Source organism: Centropristis striata, chromosome 13 (assembly GCF_030273125.1).
Source record: "Centropristis striata isolate RG_2023a ecotype Rhode Island chromosome 13, C.striata_1.0, whole genome shotgun sequence".
NCBI lineage: Eukaryota > Metazoa > Chordata > Actinopteri > Perciformes > Serranidae > Centropristis > Centropristis striata.
Genome location: NC_081529.1, coordinates 21,179,938 through 21,203,095, shown reverse-complemented (window position 1 = coordinate 21,203,095; position 23,158 = coordinate 21,179,938). Strand labels below are relative to the sequence as shown.

Below are 23,158 nucleotides of genomic sequence, written 5' to 3'. Positions count from 1 at the left end.
TTGGAGGCTTTTGGAGACTCGTTCCTACTCTTCTTAACGAGTAGCAGGCGCCGTCCCAAAACACTTACAAGGTCCAGTCCTCCTGCAGCAGTCTCTCCCAGCTGCAGTAAGAGCAGGAGATGTTAACCCCTCAGATTCCAGTTTGCACCAGTCTGCAAATGAATCTCCCGACCCGAGGCAGGTACTTTCTGAGCTGCTACTGAGCTGCTAACTGGTGAAGTTGGGCGGAACCTCTCCCAAGCCACACCCATAGTGGTTCACTAGAGGGAAAAGTACATAATGGATGATGATGATGGTGAAACAATTATTAAACGTCATGAGGTTTCATGCTCCGGCACTTTTGTGGACTCCAGAGGGTTAAAATGAAATAAATAAATTTAGCCCAAGGCCCAATAGAGATATCATGATATCATAGTACAGTAACACAGGGCATACAATTGTAACCTTTTTCATGATTCAGTAAATACACTTTTGGAAATTTCTACACTGTGTTGATGAGGAGCGTTGCAGTATTTCTCAGTAACTGCTGAAGAGGTTTCTTCACAGTACTGAAGTACTGGAAATGTTGTCATTTCTATTCTGTAATTTGAGTGGTTAAGTTAAAAGAGGAAGTGCCATGTTTGGTAAGAAACAAAAAACAGGACCAGAGTAAACAGGATGCTCTGCGCTACAGCAAAACATTTATTAAGTTATTCAAAAATACATTTATTTGCATGTTTTGAGTTGAAGAAAAACTCTTTTTGGTCTCTACCAACTCCTGACAGGTATATCTGTCTGTTTTGCTGCTCAGTGCTCCACTATTCACCAGCTGGTCTCTAAATGTGTCTACTGGTCCTTAAAAACAAAATGATTCTCTAAATGAGGCTCAACACACCTGCAGGATAGCAAAGTTTGTGATAGGTCTCTGAACGTCATTATCAGTGTCCTTTTTTTAATTTTTACAGGGGAGTCTGAAGCAACACAAAATGTCGTCACCCTGTTAAAATAACTCATTTTTTTCAAGTTTTACAGGAAATATGACATTTATTCATCATTTCACTCAAAAAGGATGTAGCAAAGGATGGCTATTGGCATAGTAATAACACTGTGTGAGAAATAAATGACTTAGGCAATTTTTCCAACATGCCTTTGTGACTTAAGCAAGATATGTTGACACTTTATTTTGAAGGTGTCTACATAAGAGTGACACAAGCCTGTCAGAAACATGACATGACAAGTGTCATGAACATTAACCCTCTGGGGTATGAGCCTATTCTGGCTGTTTTTGAACACTTGATTTTGCCCTTCATGTACCACATAACAAATGTTTACTATACCCATATTTGCTATCCATTTTTTCTTCACCTATATGACAATCTGACAATTATTTTTTTCGATATAACCTACTTTATCAACATATTGAGCCCAAAAATACACAAAAATCATGAAATCCGGGTTGAAAAATTGTACTATTTACTACAATAAAAACCATAAATATGCTAAATGAACTGTTTTGGAACATAGGATACAAATATGAACATATAAAAAAGGTAAAATTTAAATATAATAAAACTATATACAAAAATGTCCCATAAAAACATGTATATTTATAGGCGTTTTTTTCCTTGTTAGCTGAAACTCTTCAAAACAAACTATGTGCAAAATTACATATTATCACTAGAAAATTTCCTCTGGGGAAATTCTGAAAGGGCCACAGGGGCTACTGCATTTGCAGAGAAAAAGTTTGCAGAGGAGAGAGGCCAGGACTTTTAGAGCATGCATGAGAGTATAACAGAGTTAAAGGAGCATCGTTTTTTCTGCCTCTGGGTTTTAATAACTTCACACATCATGTCATAGAGATTCAGCAAATACAACAAACATAAAGTCTGGGTGAGAAGAAAACAGTTGTGGATCTAACAGGGTCGTTTCTGCCAAATCTGTCAGTAAAAATGCTTAAAAACAGCCATCAGTTAATGATATGAGCCATTAAAATCCTGATTGGAGCATCCCTATATGAAAGGCATATAGAAAGAAAAGCATCCTGCGAAACAGTTTTTCTTTCAAAAAATAACATCTTTATTTTATATTATGTTTATGTACTGAATAAAAAGGGACAGAAGGTAGCTGTACAACCAGCACTGACCAAAGAGGATTTATGCATGAACTATGAATGTCTGTAGATGAACTTACATACAAAATGTTATCATGTATTTCATGTCAACCAATAAAACAAAGTCTGTAGGCTGTATTTCTACACAAGCTATCCTCTACAATAGAAGTAGCACTGATAATAAATGTAAAATCATCTCTGGCTGTAAGAGTCTGTGAAGTGGAGCAAGAGGCCATAAAGTGAGAAGGAACACAAACTGATTATGTAACATCAGTTGGATCTTTCTGCCAAAACTTCCCAAGCTCAACTTCAGAATTAAAGCTGTCTCTACTGTGTGTGTGTGTGTGTGTGTGTGTGTGTGTGTGTGTCACAGAGAAAGACGGAGTGAGTCCAACAGCTGCCTGAAGGAAGTCATGGCCTGGAAATAGTTTGAATTCCCAGAAATATAAAGCTTGCACAGCGGGCCTTATCATGTGTTCTGACCGTCTCTTGAGTCCGGTCGAGTTCTGTCGTATGATGACGTCACTTATTCCAGCCGATGACCTCGTAGAAAAGCGCCTTGAGCAGCCGAGCCTCGTAGGTGACAGTGTTCTTACCGATGTGAGTGCGGGTCTCCTCCAGTGGCTGCTCGATGATGGCGGTGACCTCTGAGCCGTACGCTGCAGGGAGACGAATTAAGGTCAACTCAAACTGAACAAGTCCAAAGATAAATACATAAATAGATACTATATTGTTATTTTACCATACCTTAATTTAACTTCAGTAAACATTCTCATAATGAGTTTATAGTCTCAATTGTTAGTTTCAAGTCTTCTTCAGAAAAACATGATGTTCCTTCTTTTTAAAATTATGGTCCAATTTGGAGTCAAATATCATAAGACAGACTCAGAACTTTGACCCATTTACGGTGTGATTTCACTTCATCAACGTTAACTGGAACATTTTGGCTGTTTAAAAATATCTCATTCAGTGTTCAGTTGGACTATGAGACACTCTGAAGAGTCGGCTGGATTGTCCCTAGCTAACCAAGCTAACAAGCCAATGCCAAAGTGTTAGCTGGTGAAAAAGACCAAGATGGTGATGGCCAAAACTACGGTGGTCCTGAAGTGCAAACCACACCAGCAATTCACACAACACGCCAGCAATTCATCACAACACGCCAACAATTCACCACAACACGCCAGCAATTCACACAACACACCAGCAATTCATCACAACACGCCAACAATTCACCACAACACACCAGCAATTCATCACAACACGCCAACAATTCACCACAACACGCCAGCAATTCACACAACACACCAGCAATTCACACAACACCAGCGATTCACACAACGCGCTAGCAATTCATCACAACACGTCAACAATTCCCACAACACGACTGCAATTCACACAACATGCCAGCAATTCACCACAACACACCAGCAATTCATCACAACATGCCAACAATTCACCACAATACGCCAGCAATTCACACAACACGCCAGCAATTCACCACAACACGCCAACAATTCACCACAACACGCCAGCAATTCACACAACACACCAGCAATTCATCACAACACACCAACAATTCACCACAACACGTCAGCAATTCATCACAACACGTCAACAATTCCCACAACACGACTGCAATTCACACAACATGCCAGCAATTCACCACAACACGCCAGCAATTCACACAACACACCAGCAATTCATAACAACACGCCAACAATTCACCACAATACGCCAGCAATTCACACAACACACCAGCAATTCATCACAACACGACAACAATTCACCACAACACACCAGCAATTCATCACAACACACCAGCAATTCACACGAAACACCAGCAATTCATCACAACACGTGTGTGTGGTTTGCACTACAGGGCCACCGTACAAAACCTCTAGCTTGAGGCTTCAAAACCAGAGTCCATAAACCGATGGGTGAAGTCACAATGACTATGTCCACAGTCTGTATAATAGATGTGTGGGAGTGTTACACATGGAGGTGTACTAATGAAAAAACAGCAGCATGACTATATCACTATTGAAGTGATTTTTTATTAGTGAATTGTTTTCATCTGGTGGTGACACTACAGGAAACCTCAGAGAATCATTGGATGCTAAATATGTACATTTAAAAACAAAATTCAAATAATGATTTAAAAACTAATGAGTGAAATCTGTTTCACGGGAATAAGAACACAAGTGCTCTGCACACATCAATTGTTGTCACAGTGCAGCATTTTTGCAAGTGTGTGTTTGTGTGTGTGTGTATGTGTGTGTGTGTCTGTGTGTGTGTGTGAGTGGCTGCTGCTCACCCTCGCAGTGCTCCAGGAACTGGATACACTCCTGTACCACAGCATCCCTCAGCATGACCATGTGTTTGGACATGTTCTCCAGCAGGGAGAGGAAACAGCGCTTGGCGTAGAACCATGTGTCCGTCCCCAGCTACACACAGACACAGACACACACAGACACAGACACACACACACACACACACACACACACACACACACACACACACACACACACACTTTGTTCAGTTGTAGTTCTGGTTTAAATTTATAGGCTGGTGTGACAATGATTTTTTTGTTTGTTTGAGGGAATCAGACTTCAGACACGTTCAGGTTGTGAGGCTGGTGTGACTGGCCAGGCTTCACATTCCTGAACCCGTCTCTGCTCTCACTGTGAATGTGACTCTGTGGAGGGAAACACCCAGGATGACGGCTTGTGTTCTCAGCTGGAGATTAGTGGACTCAGCTGCAGCCACAGTCTGCAGTTGTGACTGGACCGGTTCAAAAGGTCTTAAAAAAGAGCAGCAGCTTAGCCTGAGAGAAGAGCCCTGCAGGGCTCAGATGGATATTTTTGGTTCAGGATTTGATGCTTGTCTTTCAGATTTGACATTTTGATGCTGAACATTTTCTCTAAGCTGAATAGTTAACAGTCAATGAGCTCATGAGGAGATATTCCAACTGTAATGGAAAGTAATAATAATGATACTATTGTGATACTAGGGTTAGTTAGTATATGTTGAATGCACTTATTGTAAGTCGCTTTGGACAAAAGCATCTGCTAAATGACATGTAATGTAATGTAATATGTATTGAAATGCATTTTTAACCCTGGTTGCAAGACGACAATGGAAAAGGAAAAGTCTGACCTTCTTGTTGTACGGCTCCAGGCTCTTGATGACTCGAGAGATGCCAAAGTCGTAGTTTCCCTTTGCGCAGTACAGTGTCCTGCAAAAGTGTTGAGAGTGGAGATTTATTCTTGACCTTGAGAAGACAAATATGTCCAATTAAATACTCCAAACTCAGGTTTTTCCAGAGCTTTTGACCGTATTGTACCAGCTTCTGTTTTTAGTGGATGGAATTTGCTCCAAGTGTCAAAATTTGATTTTGTTTTTAAATAACTTCCATTAAGTCTCCTTGGGACCAAAAATAATAAATATGATAAAAACAAACAGCATGCTCATTTGCTCATTCAGCCGATCACATAACTGGCTTTGCTTTTTGTCTTGTGTTACACAAAGACTATGAAGAAAAGTGCTGCCTTGAAATAAAAAATAAAAAGACTTTGGAAAAGGGAAATTTAGAAATATAAACTGCTGAAAATCTAAATAATTAAAATACCTGCAATAAACAAGATTGAAATACCTTTCTTTTTCTAATAATGAGTTGAGCTTTAACAACTCCAACTTTATTATTTTGATTACAATGTATGTAATATTGTGTGATTTGTTTATTTTATAGAAAACACACTGAGCACGTAATGGTAAAGGCTTGTAAATAAACAGATGGATACTGATGTTTTTGTGTGTGGCATGAAAAACACACAGATACAGACAATGAGCATGTAGTCACACAGGCACACAGTTTACAGTTAAATTACTTTTCAGGTCGAGATTTAACATGAGAAATATGATCGATTTAAAGTGATTAGATGTTTTTTCTTGTTGTTGTTTTTTTTTTTTACCTCATTATAGTATAATGATGCTGCTTAAATAAATGCATCTATACAAATAATCTAATATTATATTTAGAATATATTTAACAATCTCAGTGGGTCCATTCTGCATAATGAGTTGTTTTACTTTTGATACTTTAAGTTCATTTTGATGCTGATACTTTTGTACTTTACTTAGATAAGCTTTAATGCAGGACTATTACTTGTAGTAATAAAGTAAATAAGTAATTTCACAGAAAGATTTCTAAATGCATGAGGTTCCAGATCATAAAACGCTTCACTCCAACACTGCTGCAGCAGAAGTGTAGTGAGGCCCTGAGTCAGTTTTTGCAGCAGGATCAGTGAAATGCAGCACCAGGAACTCACCCAATGACCAGGTTCACGATGCAGAGGTGGAAGACTTTCTTGTCGGGGTCGTCGTAAGAAATCTGCTCCTCTTCTTTCTCGATCTTCCTCATCAGCTCTTCAGCCTGTTAGATGGCACGAGGAGGAAACGGGAGGGACAGATTCATAGCGTGCAAAACGGATAACAATCCTACAAAATGCATCTCTATACGAAGACACAGAGAGAATATCTACAGTCAAAAATGACACATAAACAAAATAATGTAATTTAATAAAATGAAATGTAATTTAATTTAAAAAAAATAAAAGGGAAATGTTTTGAAGTTATTAGGCATAGTATAAAATTGTGTAATCAAGACAGTACAGTGCACTACTTTCCACAACTATAAAAGTATAAAAGAATGACCTCTTCCAGTGTTAAAGTGACAGAAACACTGCTGCTCTGTGTTTAACCTCTCTGTACAGTACCTCCTCATTCTGGCTGGTCAGGATGTAGGACACACACAGGTTGGCCAGGACCACAGCGCTCACATTCAGGATCTACAGTGAAACACACACAAACACACACATTTTGGCTCATTTCACAGATCATTTTCAGCCGGCACTCGGACCTTTAAGAAACCTTTATTGAAACCAACCCAGGGTGCGTGCAAGTTTCCTCAAACTGATTTTAGGCTTCTTAATTATTATTATTATTATTATTATTGTTATTCAGAACAGAAAATAATTAAAATGTCTTCAATGAAAATCATTGATGTAAGAAATTGAAACTTTAAATTTTTCAGTGAGGAATAGTAACACAATTTATCGTGACTTCATTTTTTCAAATTGGACAAAAGTAAAAATCTCCATATGCCAGAGAATGATAGGAACACCACTGCAAACAAACAAACAAACAAAAAAAACAGCAGCAGCATAAAATCATCGAGGTAGGAATCATGCACAGATGTGAAGACACTGCAGAGGAATCAGTACAGAGCTGTTTGGTCTCTGTTTTTACCGAAGGTTTGCACTTGCAGGGACACTCCTGAATGTTACACTGCTCCACCTGGACAGAAAGGCAAACTGTCAACGTTTGAGACTGTCAGTGGGCCAATTAACCCTCTGATCCCTCATAGTTACACCATTTATGAAACAGGAACTGTAAAAATAGAAAAACAATATTGGATATTTGAATTTACAACTGTCCTTTAATGAGCCATGTGTGACGGGCACTTCTGTAATAAAAAACAAACAAAAAACAAATCTAGCAAAAATAGTGATATTTCAGCACAATTTTGTCCAAAAATAAAGCTTAAAGTAAAAAAAACATAAAATCTTCAAATTTAGCACTCTGAAAGATGTGGCAGAGACCATTAGTCACTTGACAAAACTTCAGTAAAACTTGAAATGGGGGTGGTTTACACAGAGCAGAGGAGAGGACGAGAGAGGTTGGCAGTAGAAGTCGTAAAAATGATTAATTAATAGTTTGTACATGTATAGTACGTGGAGCAAACACTTTTCCGAATATCTGTAGCACTTGTGGACACTTGGAAGAATGTTGTTAATATATAGATTCTATTTTTTCCCAGAAGAAATAGAAGTGTGTAATACTGGACCAAAAAGGTATTTATCCTTACTTCTAGTCATGCTTGTGTTGTTTCAATAGAGGTATATATTTATACCTATATACATTTTATTTATTGCAGTGAAAAATTATGCCACAGTAAGTAAAATGTGACGGAACCTGAAACTGCTTGGTGTTCAGAGGGTTAACAGCACTGTATCTGAGTATATAATAAAGTATTAAAGTGTCTATATTCTGTAATCTTCTCACCCCTCCACACATTAGTTTTCATATGACTGTGACCAGCCGCCCGGAGCACTCACGTTATCGTAGTGCTTCTTGACGATGGGCTCGTAGAAGCCGATGGCCTCCTTGTACTTGTTCTGCATGAAGAGCACGTGGGCGACGTTCAGCTTCCAGGTGTCGTCCTCGTTACAGACCTCCACAGACTTACGGAAAATCTTCTCCACCATCTGGAAGTTCTCCCGGTTCCAGTAGATCTTGGCTTGAGCCATCAGGACCACGATGTACCTGAGACATGACCGGGCCAGTTACATGGCTTTCATGTTATTCTGATTGCAACATAGTTTTGGATGAAATTGAATTAACTGGATTGATGCCTTTGGTTAAAACAGTAAAGCATAATATGTCGATGTTTAGAAAGTAAGGATTAGACAAATTTTGATATAGTGTGTGTGTGTGTGTGCATGCATGCGTGTGTGTCCTCACTTCTCCTGCATCAGGTCGTAGTCCTGCAGAGCTTTCTTCTGGACTTCATCGTCTCGAGCCAGCCTGGCTTCCTGCAGCTTAGGGAAAATGGACAAAAACACATTCAGACGAAACTCTTCGAGTCTCTTTACATTAAAACCTAATGTTTATTTACAATCGCAACATTTTGAGAATAAAACCAAAAACCTTTTTCTCCATTCCCTATTGTCTCTATGGTGAACATTTTGCACTTGAAGTAAATCAGCCAATTATAAATAATGCCTATTCTGGCATTTTTGAGGGTTTTACCTACATGGTTGAACACACTTATTGTGAGTTACTTTGGATAAAGCTGTCAGCTAAATAAATGCAATGTAATTTAAAACAACTCCCTTTTAAATATTTACATTTTTTAACAATCTCATTAAAATACTGCAACTCAGGATGTCAGTGTTTAAGTTGAAAGCAAGTCAAAGGTAAAGCCAAAATAATAAATAATAAACAGGCAAAAAATAGTAAAATAGTAAAATACACAACAAATAAGAAAGAAAGCTCTATAAAAGGTGCAGAGTGGAAGACAAAGAGGTAAATAACCTGCTTGGCCAGCTTGCGTAATTGCTCTGTCAGTTTGCCGTTCATCTCGTCAAACTTCCTAAAAGCCTGTGGAACAAACAAACAGAGTATAAACATGATTTTATTCATGAATGAAAAACACAACTAAACAGCCACAAAACTTAACATAATGAACTTCAGGCTGCACTGTGAAAATAAAACAAACATATTATGTTGCCTACAGTAACACAAGCTTCACAATAGTTTGGTAATAAAACTCTGCTTCTTGAAGCTGAAGAGATGAGATGAGATGAGAGCACTGAGACTGAATCACACACAGTGTAAAAAACATTAAATAAAAACACAAAAGCAGGGATGCATGATATGGATTTTTTCCCACTGGCACGATAACAGATAATGAACTGCTTTGCATGGTTGATACGGATAAGATAAGCAATAATTTCACATTTTCATATTTTAAAAATAAGTTTATAACTTGTTGTTTATGCACAGCTGAGGGTAAGAAAGTCTGAGATAAAGTAAGCAAAGATGGATGATTTAATATCTCACAGCTCTGACCTAACCAGATATAAGTGAAATCACTATCATTAACAAACATAAACAGAGAATTCTGATTCTTCACAGACTTGACAAACACAAGTGTTTATGTAGTATTTTGCACAAGAGTTAAAATGAAATACTTTGACAAATCAGACTTCTGAATTTAGTAAATACTCAGCAGTTGCTACCTGCTGTATCTGAGTATGAAGATGCTGTGCATGTGGGCAATTTGGTTTTGTATTATCAATCATAATTTATCAGATAATAATAAAACATAAAAATATAAATTTCCCTATTATCGACTGATACTTTTTTGGGCATCACTACACAAAAGAATGAGCTGAAAGATGCTAAACAATTGCAGCGTTGATGATAATACACAAGTCATTTAATCCACTGTTAGTAAAAAAACATTGATAAATGTGGCTGTAATAATAAAATGTTCTTCAGTACCTCCTCTGGTGCTGTCTGGCAGGTCAACAAGGCATCAAGAAACTCATACATGTACTGAAAAGGACAAAAACACAATTTAAATATGGATCCTGCCATATGAAACCTGTCATGATTATTCAGTTGTTTCTGCAGGTAAACAGACACAGAGAGTGGCTGCAGGGAGCATCAAGACCTGGTGTGATGTTTATTAACTACAGGAATCAGTCCAGTAACTTACAGGTGAGAGGAACTTGTAAGTGAGATGTGCGTTCTCTGCCAGGACGTCAGCTGCCAGGTCAAAGTACTGAGAGAGAGAGAGAGAGAGAGTCCAGCAGTGACATTAATACCATTTTAATGAAAGACCCACGCCTCTCTGCAGCTCTCTGTGTGTTTGGAGCTCTTTCCACTAAGTCTCACACCACATGAGTCCAAACCCTTTTCAAAACACTGCTACTCCCTGCATGGACCCTCACTGGCTCCATATGGTGGAAAATGCTGACACAGTCCCTCTGTAAAACAGAGGGGAGTCATGTTTGTGAACAATAACTCTCTGAATAATGAAGTGAGCTCCACAGGCGGCAGGCTGCTCAATCTCCAAAAGAAACATAAAAAAGCCAGATTACAGTTTTGTCAGACCACAGGACATGTCTCCAAAAATTAAGGTCTTTGTGTGCATTTGAAAACTGTAATGTGGCTTTTTTATGTTTCTTTTGGAGTGATGGCTTCTTCCTGGCAGAGTGGCCTTTCAGCCCATGTCGGTACAGTACTCGTTTCACTGTGGATAATGACACACTCTTACCAGCTTCAGCCAGCATCTTCACAAGGTCTTTTGCTTTTGTTCTTGGGTTGATATGCACATTTTGGACCAAAGCATGTTCATCTCTGGGACACAGAACTCGTTTCCTTCCAGAGCAGTATGATGGCTGGACATTCCCATGGTGTTTATACTTGGGTATAATTATTTGAACAGATGAATGTGGCACCTTCAGGCATCTGGAAATTGCACCCAAGGATGAACCAGACTTGTGCAAGTGCACAATTCTCTTCCTGATATCTTGGCTGATTTCTTTTGACTTTCTCTATAATATAAACCTATCAGAAGCTTCCAAAGACATGACAGCATCATCTGGGCTTTCCCAAATTGTTTCAAGGCATGATAATGTTTGTGTATGTAAACTTCTGACTTTGAAGAAAGTAATAAAAAAATGTCTTAAAAAATCCTTCTCTCATTATTCTGGCATTTAGCAGATAGAAATAATTTTGGTAATCCTAACGGACCTAAAAAAGGAAAAGTGATTGTCTGATTTCATGTGGGACAGTGAGAAAAAAAGCATACGTGTCTTTTTATATAGTGTATGTAAACTTCTGGTTTCAACTGTAAGTGTGTATAAGAAAATAAAGCCTACTTCTCACATGATTTATTATCTCACTAAATGTTCTCATAATAAGTTTATGATCTCGGTTGTTAGTTTCAAGTTTTCTTCAAAACAGCATGATGTTAATTTACTATTACTATTATTTTGATCCCATTTACAGTAAATGGACGATGAAACATGATGTGCTTTAGGGCGGGACTTCCTTTTGATTGTCACAATCACAGCAACCTGTCAATCAGGACAGAAGTGTAACAAAGCTTATCCATAACACTGTGTACATTCAAAAAGCTCTTAAACTCTTTTTTCGTGTATTGCTAGTATTTGAACTTTGACCGTTTCACAGAGTTCAAAGTTAAATGAAACAGTATGGTCGCCTCGTTCAGTGTTCTGTTGCTCTGAAAGACACTCTAAGGGCTCAGCTGTTTATTTTTCCTGAACAGGTCTGTTCAGGTCTGTTTTTCTTTAGACAAAATTAGTTTCCCAATTAATATCACAGTTAATGTAAAGTTAACCAAGCTTGCTAGATAGCAATAGCATTAGTTGATAACTTGGCTCCCCCCTCTTGTGTCCAAATATGGTCACTTCTAGCCCCAAAAAAAGCAAGATGGTGATGGTCAATATGGAAAACAACCACAAATCACTGGGCTATTTCACGTGGCTATGTCCATGTCTTTTTATACACTGCTTTTTAATGCTTGGCAAGTTCCTTCATTTCAAACAAAGGTTTCTTTCGCTGTAGAATTGCAAATTAATGTTTTGTAATTCTGCAAGTCCTTAAAGACGTCGGGGAGTGTGAGAAGCTTTTCATTTCAGTGAGCTGCAAAGAGGCTCCAGCTCAAAGAGGCCCTATATTTTGTTGGCAGGAAGATTACAAAAAAACAAAGTAAGGAGGACAGGGGAAACCTTTTGGCTTGATCATGGTCAGCAATCACCTATTTTACAGATAAAAGTATTTGTGTGAATGTAGATATATTTGAGATCCAAAACATAGAGTGAAATTGGTTATAAACCAAATTTTTAGGAAGATTTTAGGATGTTAGGATTCAGTGCTCCAGTGTGCCACAGTGGATCCAGAGTGGGACCTTCCAGGTGCGGGACAGTAACCTGGAGCCTGTTTCTTACCTCGTGTTTGCAGTAGAGCAGCAGCAGGTTTCCAAAGGTGACGGGGGGGAAGGAGGGCTGCTGCAGCAGGAAGGCCAGCTTCTCAAAACCCTCCGACGGCTTCGTGTCCATGTTCACCAGAGCCTGGTTGTGGAGTGTCACTGGGTCCAGCTCCTGCATAAACACACACAAAGCACAGTATTTAGTAAAGAATATTCTAGAGAAAGAGAGGCAGTTTGATAAGCTTGACATTTTTCGGTACATGACTCTAAAATATGAAATTGTAGTTTGTTTATAAACAAAGTATGTAAATGTAGTAGGTCTTAAATTCCACTAGGTGGAACTAGTTGTTCACTTCTCCCAGGTAAAACAGGCAGTCATGACTCAGTGGCACTTACAGACTGGACCAAGGACAGTGCCCCATCTGTACATTAATTTTAATGAAGCAGTTTCAAGACGATAAAACTATCATCATTACCTCCATGTAAGCCTTCACACACCTATGTCTCTGTTCTAATATTCTATTAATCTCTGTTATCTCCAGGCTGTTAGCGGGGCAGGTCCAGACAGCCCTAATTCAGATTATATCTGAATAATCACACCTCGCCAAAGGGTGTGCAGAATACACACACACACACACACACACACACACACACACACACAGACAGACAGACAGACAGACAGACAGACAGACAGACAGACAGACAGACAGACAGACAGACAGGCAGGCAGGCAGGCAGGCAGGCAGGCACACACACACACACACACACACACACACACACACACACACACACACACACACACACACAGGCAGAGAACAATGTGTGTAAGAGTTACCTCCTCTGATCGGGGAGGCATGTCTGTCAAAGCCTCCTGAGCTCCTTTTACTGCAGGAAAAACATGAACACAAAACAGAATAGAAATCAGTTAGATTTAGTTTGAATACATGATTAGCATAAACACTTTTCTTATTAATCAACACTCAATCTTGTACTCAACTCCAAAAAAGATGTCTAGAGTTTAAATCGTAAATAAAATAGAATGTGAGGATTTTTTATATCATTTTTGACATATATTCAATTGAAACATGTGCAAATGAAGGCAGAATAAAACACCTGGTGGTATTGATGAGTAGGCAGGTTATGTTACTTACGTTTTACCGATCTATGATGAACTAAATGTCAGAACCAAGGGTTTGAACACCTTAATAAGAGTAAAACTTCTTAGCACTTTCAAGGTAACAAGACCAAAAATGTACAGACTCTACGAGCCTTTATCATTTCAATAGTTACTAATGCTGTTATTGCAAAAAATAACATTTACAGAACTAGTTTATACGTACAACGGTCACTGTTTATGTTACCGCCTGTGTATATTAATTTTCATTGCAAGTTTTGATGCTTGAAAACTTCCAGAATAAGGGATCAACAGAGGACTACTATAGCTGAGACTGTGTGCTGTGAGGCGCCAAATTTGTCAAATATTAAAAGTTTTTAGTTTACATGAGTGATTGTGTTGATACAACACCAGGTTATGTTGAAAATTAAGATTTTTTTCAAGGACTTAATTCAAATTCAAACACATTCCTAACCTCGAAAACATACTAACTTTCAAGACTTGGAACCCACTCAAGTCCTGAAGGTTTACATTGTTTACATTGATGTTTGACAGCTTTTAGTCTGTGCTGTGTAAAAATATATTCTATGTCTTTATGGTAAAAAGGAAATTCCACAAGGAACCTTAACGTTGGTGTTACTTTAAGTAGAACAAACAATATAATACATTAATTCACAAAGCAATTAAAAAGATGAAGGCTGGAACAGGTGAAATCCCTGTTGGGCTGTATTAGTTTTGGAGAGTAGTCAAAGACTTGTGTTTTTTATGGCCGGGTTATTTTGTATGAGGCTCTTTTATCTCTCCCTCTTCGGAGGACTGAAGTGAGGTGAGTGAGGTTCTTACAGTTCTTCAGCTGGTACTCAATGGCAGCTTTGAGGTTGAAGGCTTCGATCAGGGCTGTCTGGTGCAGCACCAGCGTGTTGCCCACGCTGTGAACATCGATGCCCTCAGTCGTCATCCCGACGCTCAGCTCTGGTGCACAGAAACTTTTATAACTTAAAAACTTTCAATCAAAATGTCATTCTAAATGCTGTAAACAAGAGTGAGTCGGTTTGTTGATTAACACAGGTGAGATTATGGCGGTTCTACCTGGATGTTCCCTGATGCCTCGCTCGATGATCTCCCCAATGTATTTCAGGGCCTGAGCGTAGTTCTTCAGGCTGTAGTAACACAGGGAGATGTTGTATGACAGCGCTGAGAGAGAAGAGGGGCAGAAAGACAGATAATAAAACATTAAATGGCGCCTGTAGGGATGATTCTTAATCTAATCTCAACCTGACCAAACTCCTTAAAATTTGTGATAAAATAATTGGTAGTTTTGCTGCCACTTTTGCCAGTTTGTAAAGAAGATTTTCCTTTTTCTTAAATATTGGCTACTCTAATTATTGACCCCAAAAAAGAATAGGATGCAAACATCAGTCAATTATCGTGACTTCATCTGAATCAGATATTCTTGTGATCATTTTTAGATACAAGAAGATGGTGAATGCAGCCTTTGTCATTTCATGTCCGTGAAAGTCAGTGTTGTCTCAATATAAAAATGTGCAGTATTATGTAGAAGAGCCACTGCAGGTATATTCATGTGTGTGTCCTTGATAGCTACCTGGCACGTATCCCAGCACTTGCATGGCAGACATGAACTTCTTGCAGGCCTCCTCATACTTGCCATCCTGGTAAAGCAAACAGCCCATGTTGTAGACGTAGTCTGGGTCTTCCTGGGGCAGCTGCTCCAGCAGCGACTGTAAACACACACACACACACACACACACACACACACACACACACTTAGTTAAATATGAATGGATGTGTATGTTTGGCTGCAGATAATTATGATTCACACTGCCACCATTTTTAACCGAAATGGTACAATTTGTATGCATTAACAGATAATTTGAGGAGGCTTGTCACCTTGGCAGCAGAGTAATCTTCCTCACAATATTTGATACAAGCCTGCAGCTTGACCATCTGTGCCAGAGAGAGAGAGAGAGAGAGAGAGAGAGAGAGAGAGAGAGAGAGAGAGGTATCAAAGATAAAGGTAAATCTTAGTGCTGGTTTGACTTCGGGGCAAAAAATGTTAAGCAATAACATGAAACCTTAGACTCTGATCCAAACATTTATAATTCATTTTCATCATCCAAACTTTTTTTTTTGCCATTAATTCAGATACTTTCTGCAAGAATTCTGATCCTAAGTTCCCAATAAAATGTCCAACAGGTGAATAAAACAGAATGGGGACCACAATGGAAATAAGCCTTAGGGCTTTATTGTGTTATACCTGACTATTTTTTATCTATTTATATTACGTATGACACAGGTTGCTGTTTCATATTTTTTATATCAAGAATGGTCAAATAAAATCAATCAATCAATCAATCAATCAATCAATCAATCAATCAATCAATCAATCAATCAATCAATCAATCAATCAATCAATCAATCAATGTGATATTTTGCTGATCCTTTCTGAGATATATTCACTTTACACCTGCATAGCAACAATATATTTCCTGTTATGATCAACTCAAAATTCTGAATGTGATGCCTTCTGTTTTTATTAACTCTTTTGAAATTGGGGTTGTACATAATGTTTCAATATGTCCTCTTATAAACATCAAATAGACTTAAGTTCCATTGACGACAGCATTATTTTGACTTACTGGTAATAAATATGTGTTTCCTTTTGCTGAGCTATACACATGTTTGCCTGTGTTATTTCATTCGCTGTGAATTTATGGCCCATATGCATTTGTTAGAGCACTTCTGTTGAACAACAGCTCCCAGTGATATAAAGTGTGTAACAGATGGAGGGAACAGAGTGAAACAATTCCATGTAAATAAGTTGGAGTTGTTCTTAAATAACAAATTTGAAGCAGTGATGGAACACCTGGAGCCAAACTCCTTCAGGTGCTGATAAAAAGTCCGAAAATGTCGGCATCTTGGTAATACAAGTTTCCACATCATCCTGCTTTTTGAGATCGACAGAGTGTCCATGCAGTACCTTGAGATGACTGCTGGGGTTGTCGAGCACGAAGGAGGCCTTTGTGGCCTCAGGATAAGCACCAGCTTTGTAAAGGGACTGAGCGTAGTACACCTTGTACTCCTCCACCTCCGGGTGCAGCTGGGTGAGCTGCTCGTAGCACTCTGCAGAGTTGGTGAAATCCTGGATATGGTAGTAGCAGTAACCCAACAGCGACAGTGCCGCCCTGGACTGTGACACAAAGGAAAATGAGAGTGACTTAAACTGTTGATGTCTGCAGTTTAAACATAAATCTGTGCGGATAAAAAATAATGACACCAGTCTCTAAGTATCAAAGACACAGCAACAGTGAAGTATAAACCAGGATGTCTGCAAGTATTACTGCATGAAATGTAGGCTTAAAACTACCCATAAATCATAAATAAGTGATGAATATAAATCGGGTAAGCCTGTTTTTCTTCGAATTATTATTTCGAATAAAGACTAATTCACATAATTGCCAACAGGGCTGCAAATATAGCTAATCTTGTATTACCGATTCATTTGGTAATTTGAGTAATTGATAAATAATTTGGTCAATTATATGTCCTGAAGCCCAACATGATGTCTTTAAATATTTTGTTTTGTCCGACTAACGGTTAAAATCCCAAAGATATTCAGAAAACAACAAATATTTTCATTATCCATTAATATGCCAATTGTTTTGTCAATTGATTATTTTGTTCTGTCAATAAAATGTCATAAATATAATGTCATTGCTTTGAAAATAACTCATAATAGTAAAAATTAATTTAGTATTATATTAACAGTTTCTCGACACAGAATAGCAGCAAATCCTCTCAGTAAATGATTTGAATTTTTGCTTGATGAGTGACTAAAACAGTTAACTGATCATCAAAAAAGTTGAAGTTTAATGTTATACTGATTGTTTAATTGTTTAAACTGTTGTTAATATTAAAATATGATATGAATTTAGAACAAATCAAGTACATTTTGGGCCCAAAATTTGTCATAAAATACTTCTAAAAGACCTGCAGACATGCTGAAAATAAACACTATATATACTTACCTTGGTGTGTTTTTGCAGTTGGCCGTTGAGGATGTGAATTGCTTCCACATACTGGCCATCTTTAATCTAAAAGACAGAAAATGAACTGTAATGGATTGATATACAGCATTCATTTTAAATATCGTCACCCTGTTGAAATAATCGCCTAACTAATTTTTTCGAGTTTTGCAGGAAACACATAAAACTTCACCAAAAGTGTAACATATGACATTTATTGATTTTTTCACTCAAAAAGGATGTAACAAAGGATGACCATTGGCATAGTTATAACACTGGGTGTAAACTATATAACTTAAGAGAAATAAATGACTTAGGCAATTTTTTTAACATGCCTTTGTGACTTAAGCAAGATATGGTAACAATTTATTTTGAAGGTGTCTACATAAGAGTCATAGAGTCTCAAGCCTGTCAGAAACATGACATGACAAGTATCATGAACATTAATGTTACTTCAAAGTGTCATTAATGTTCATGACACATCCCATGTCATGTTTATGACACGCTCATGTCACTCTTATGTAGACACCTTAGAGTAAAGTGTTACCAATTTTAATGTCTACAATAAAACACTGATAAACTAAACTGATAACTAAACAATCTCCCTCGAGTCTAGCTCTTCTTTGCTGGGTTCTTATCTGATGCCTATGAATGTGGCAAATTGTCAAAGAAGTGATGATCTTAAAGGGGTAAAATCATGATCTGATCAACTGAGGATGTAGGCGATTTTACCATAGGTGGCCGGCGTCATGAGGAGATGATTTAGGCAAAAAAAACAACCAATTTTGACAAATAATGACTTATACGATTACTTTAACAGTGTGACGATATACATTATTAACAATAGCGTTACATAACTACGATACCGCTACTGAAAGAAGCTGTAAAAAATAATGTTACGGCGTTGTAACTATGTAACGTTAAACTGAACTGCGGCAATGATAACGTTAGTTTGAGATTATTTAGAGGTGCGATAGTTATGTTAACGGACTTTAACACCACAAAAGTTACATTTTTTACTATATGATTTGGTATTTGCTATATCAAATGTATGCAGAATTTACGTTACGTCCATGGCAATTCCGGAAAATTTTAATGTGTCGGGGGTTTGTTTTTCAATAATCTATAAACACTAAAATAAACGATTTCTGAATGAAGTTTGGTAGCGCTAGCTTAGCTCCGAGCTGAACAGCTATCCTCAACTCAACAATATTCTCACCAGTTTGTAGATTGTAGCCGTGTACTCTCCGTCTTTTATGGCTGTCATGGCTTCACACGATATGTGTCAAGGAAAAATAAATAGCTTTTAACTTTGTGTGTTCATAAAATCTTAAATAAAACATCCATCTGTGTGTCATCCGACTAGCTTCTGTTTAGCGGACGGACGCAGCGCATAGCAGCTGTTACTTAGCAACGGAACAGACCGGAAAGGGATATTTTGACAGACGTTTGTAACATCCAATGAGAAAGGAGTAAGAATTTGCTTGGCCAACCCTCCATTTCCCCCCAAATCCTTTAAATTAGAGGAGACACTCCAGGTGAACAGGGTAACTTTTAAAACGTATAGATCTCATCATGAAACTCCCCCATTTTGTTATTTACATTAAGACAATATTTTTTTGCTTTACAAGTTTTACTGAAATGTTATGCTTAGATATGCAAATGAGATGTAAACTCATTAAACATGTGCTAATTAGCATATTTTCCCAGGACATAAATCTGAACATTGTATAAAGCAAATTTCAAAGTTATTATTTTATTGTGTTATTGTATTAGATTCAAAGTTTTTTACAAAATGAAATTGGGGTATCTCCTTTTATCATTTCATAAATCAGAAAACACTGTCAAAAGGATTTTTAAAAAATCTATTTTCATCATGTTTTTAGAAACAAAATGTTGTATAAATCAGGGTATGAATGATGTGTAGACAAACCCCTCTGTAAAAACATTCAGAATATAGATAGGAATAAAACTGGTTAAGTTTAGTGTCTGTAAGTGGAGCTGAAGTTGAAATGTATGAGAAAAAACTAATTTTGATAACACCTGGCAACAAAGTAAATATTCATAAACACTGTACGATAAAATAAAGGTTTAAGCTTAATAAACTTTTTATTTTATTTTATAGAGTCTGTGCTTTTAAGCAGGGATTTAAAAGATGCTAAAGCTGTAATCTGTTTGATATCAACCTTCATCAGCCCCAAAGTTTACACACTGAAACCCTTTTCACACTCATAAAGTCTGATGAAAATAATGAAAATGATCTAGACCTGCAACGACTCTGCTATCATTAAATTTCCTCTCTCTCTTTCTTTCTCTTTGAGTACAAGCACAGGCTGGTAAAAACCACCATGATGTCATTGTTGAAGGATCCAGGACTGTGATGGGTCAGACTCAGACACACACACACACACACACACACACACACACACACACACACACACACACTGTGGCCAAAACAGATGAAATTGTCCAAGGTGCTGGAGTTTCGCCTCAAACCAAAACCACACTGTTCTGACCACCAGGCCTCCATAATGAGGGGGAAAGAGTGTGTGTGTGTGTGTGTGTGTGTGTCTGTGTGTGGGTTAGTGAGAGTGAGAGTGTGTTTTTTTATATGCATGTGCATGCATGCTTGTGTGCAGCGTGGGTGTGTATGTTTTCTCTCTGTCTCTTTTTGCACTTTCTGCATGCCTGTCACTGCCTTCTGTTGGGACTGTAGGAAGCTTTGCAGAAGAGGAGCGTCGAAACAACAGGTACACACTATCGATAAGCAGGTATGTGCAGACAGCAGGACTTTATTTACATATGCATCATGTTTATTAATGATTCCATTATGTTTTTTGTAGCCTGCCATAAGGGAGGGGTGTCAATGGCAATACTTTATGTTTTCAACTTGATTTTTTTTCTTGTTGAATAATTATTATAGAATAAAATCTTCAAAATATTTTTTTCTCCAAGCTTATTGGTTCCTACTGAAGATGTAGATGTTTAAGACACAAACTTTTTTTTTAAAACTACTTTATGTTTTCAGCTTGATTTTTTTGGCTCTTCTTGTGAAAATAATTATTTAATTGAATTGTAAATAAAACAAACAACATTAAAAAGATATTTGAAAAATATAATCTTAAATGAATTGGTTCCCACTGAAGATGTTGATCTTTTTTATATAAAAAACGTGATTTCAGTAATTTATAATAAAGAAACAGAGATGCAATGTAGTCGAGCAACGCTGCTGCTTCTAAAGAAATCATGACTGTGTTGTAAGTGTGACGCTTGCTTAAGATGAAACCGAATGGGACTCTTTATTAATGCTGAGCATGAATTTGAATAAGGCATCTGCCGTTTAAATATTGAATGAATTTAGGAAACTCTGTAACTCTTCCATGATCCTTCTTTCACCGCGGGGAGAAGCTTATTTCATGGTTGCCAGATTGAGCATGGTTAGAGCTGATGAGATTTTTGGTTGCTTGAAAAAAGTGAGAAAGGGTTCGAGAAAACCTGCAGCAGAGAGTGTTTCAAATAGTTGTGGTTGTTTGTGTGTGTGTGTGTGTGCAAACCTGCAGGGTCAGTCTGGGTTTATGGTGTTTCATGGAACACCACTAGCTTTTTTGGGGGGGATAGTTAATTCATGAATTAAGTGATGACATCAAAATCATCTTGGTGAAAAGATGAAAAGACCAAATGCAACATAAGCACATATTAATCTGTCTTTAAGTACTTTGTGACTTCCTGTCTGAGCTCACTGGCTCATACCAACCACTTAAATCTTCAAAAACACAAATACATATTTACATTAAAAAAAAGTTCTCAGTTATTACCTCAAACAGCTGGTCACTGTAATTTTTATCAAACAAACAGGAGAATATAGTGCAGTTATTGGGGACTATTTTCGGCAGGGGATTAATCCACATTTGGGGCTCTGATGTACGCACCCCTAGTATGAACCCATATTACTCATACTGTATGTACTAAAAGTATAAAGAGAAAGAATGCAGTGTGGAACGCACTAATTATTTGTTGGAGCCGGACGGTGTAAGTGGGATTGAGTCAAAATAATGCATGTTTTGTTGTTTTTCATGTGATTTGTTGACAAAAATAAATATCACCAGCGTTATCCTGAGGTTAAAGTCAGCAGACTGACCATGTAGTCACATGTGGTGCAAATTCTGCAGCTATGTTGCAATCAAATATGAAATTTACTGACCACTAGATGGTGCTCCAAACAATCCGAATATGATCTATTTAAGTGCAGCTGACGTCACGTGTCAACGAGATGTTCACGTCACAATTTGATCATGCAAATCGCAATGCAAAACTGTCCTGGGACTCTGGACTGAGCTTTAAATTTTCATTATTCATATGTGGTACAAATTCTACAGCTATGTTGAAAAGTTTTTATTTTTTATTTTTATTTTTTATGCCGCAGTTAGTTTACTGACCACTAGATGATGCTCAAAACAATCCGACTATGATCTTTTTAAGTCCACGTGTACGCAGAGACAGTGTTTATGACGTATAGGTTACAGCAGGTGATGTCACGTTTCAACAACATGTTGAAAACCACGTTTTCACAATGCACTGTCTTAGGGGGGCGGCTGTGGCTCAGTAGAGTGGTTTCCCACTGATTGGATGGTTGGTGGTTCGATCCCTGACCATGGCAGCCTACATGTCAAAGTATCCTTGAGCAAGATACTGAACCCCAAATTGCTCCTGGTGCTGTGTTCATCGGTGTGTGAATTAATTCCCAATGGTGGCAGGTGGCACCGTTTAGGGTAGCCTCTGCCACCTGTGTGAATGGGTGAATGAGCGCAGACTGTAGTGTAAAGCTGTTTGAGTGGTCGCAAAACGACTAGAAAATTGATATATAAGTGCAGGTCCATTTACCATTTAGGAAACCATACAAACCCTGTCAAGAGGATGTGTTGTTTTAAAGATTTTTCAACATGCAAACTGTGTTTTTGGTCACTGAAAAATTAGTTGTAATTAGTAATTGGAAAATCCACATGTAGACGTTCACATTTTGTGACTTGTTGGAACAAACTATTAGTACAGATAAACAGAGGAGTGTTTTGTGCTGCACAAGAGGTTTGAAAAGTTTGTAAATATGTTTTTAATCCATTCTAAACTCCTGAAACTAAGCTGTGCTCTCCAAGTTATCATACTTAGAAAAATAATCTGAAATTTGTCACCATCAGTTCCCGACTCAAGCTCAGTTGTATAGTCTACCTGAGCCTGTGTATGTTATTGGAGTTCTGTGTGTGTGTGTGTGTGTGTGTGTGTGTTAGAGGAATAAACATGAAGTTGCTGAGGTGGTTTGTTCTCGACATGTC

The 23,158-nt window shown here is 37.8% G+C and overlaps 1 protein-coding gene across 2 annotated transcripts; it reads right to left on the bottom strand.

Annotated features, from left to right (window-relative positions):
• Positions 1-2,031: 2,031 nt before the first annotated feature.
• Positions 2,032-19,241, bottom strand: ift70 (intraflagellar transport 70). Of its 2 annotated transcripts, XM_059347890.1 has the most exons (19): positions 19,051-19,234; positions 17,835-17,900; positions 16,787-16,996; positions 15,697-15,753; positions 15,392-15,527; positions 14,878-14,982; positions 14,632-14,760; positions 13,510-13,559; positions 12,694-12,846; positions 10,434-10,499; positions 10,217-10,270; positions 9,245-9,310; positions 8,672-8,748; positions 8,266-8,473; positions 6,865-6,936; positions 6,418-6,521; positions 5,246-5,324; positions 4,404-4,533; positions 2,032-2,748 (listed from the first exon to the last, which is right to left on the bottom strand). In XM_059347890.1, the coding sequence occupies exons 1-19, from the start codon at positions 19,096-19,098 to the stop codon at positions 2,612-2,614; spliced, it is 1,947 nt and encodes a 648-aa protein (XP_059203873.1). In that variant the 5' UTR covers positions 19,099-19,234; the 3' UTR covers positions 2,032-2,611. The 2 variants fall into 2 exon arrangements, with proteins under 2 accessions (XP_059203873.1, XP_059203875.1); XM_059347892.1 differs by lacking the exons at positions 2,032-2,748; positions 4,404-4,533; positions 5,246-5,324; positions 6,418-6,521; positions 6,865-6,936 and adding an exon at positions 6,954-7,444 and having other exon boundaries at positions 19,051-19,241.
• Between the last annotated feature and the right edge of the window lie 3,917 nt (positions 19,242-23,158).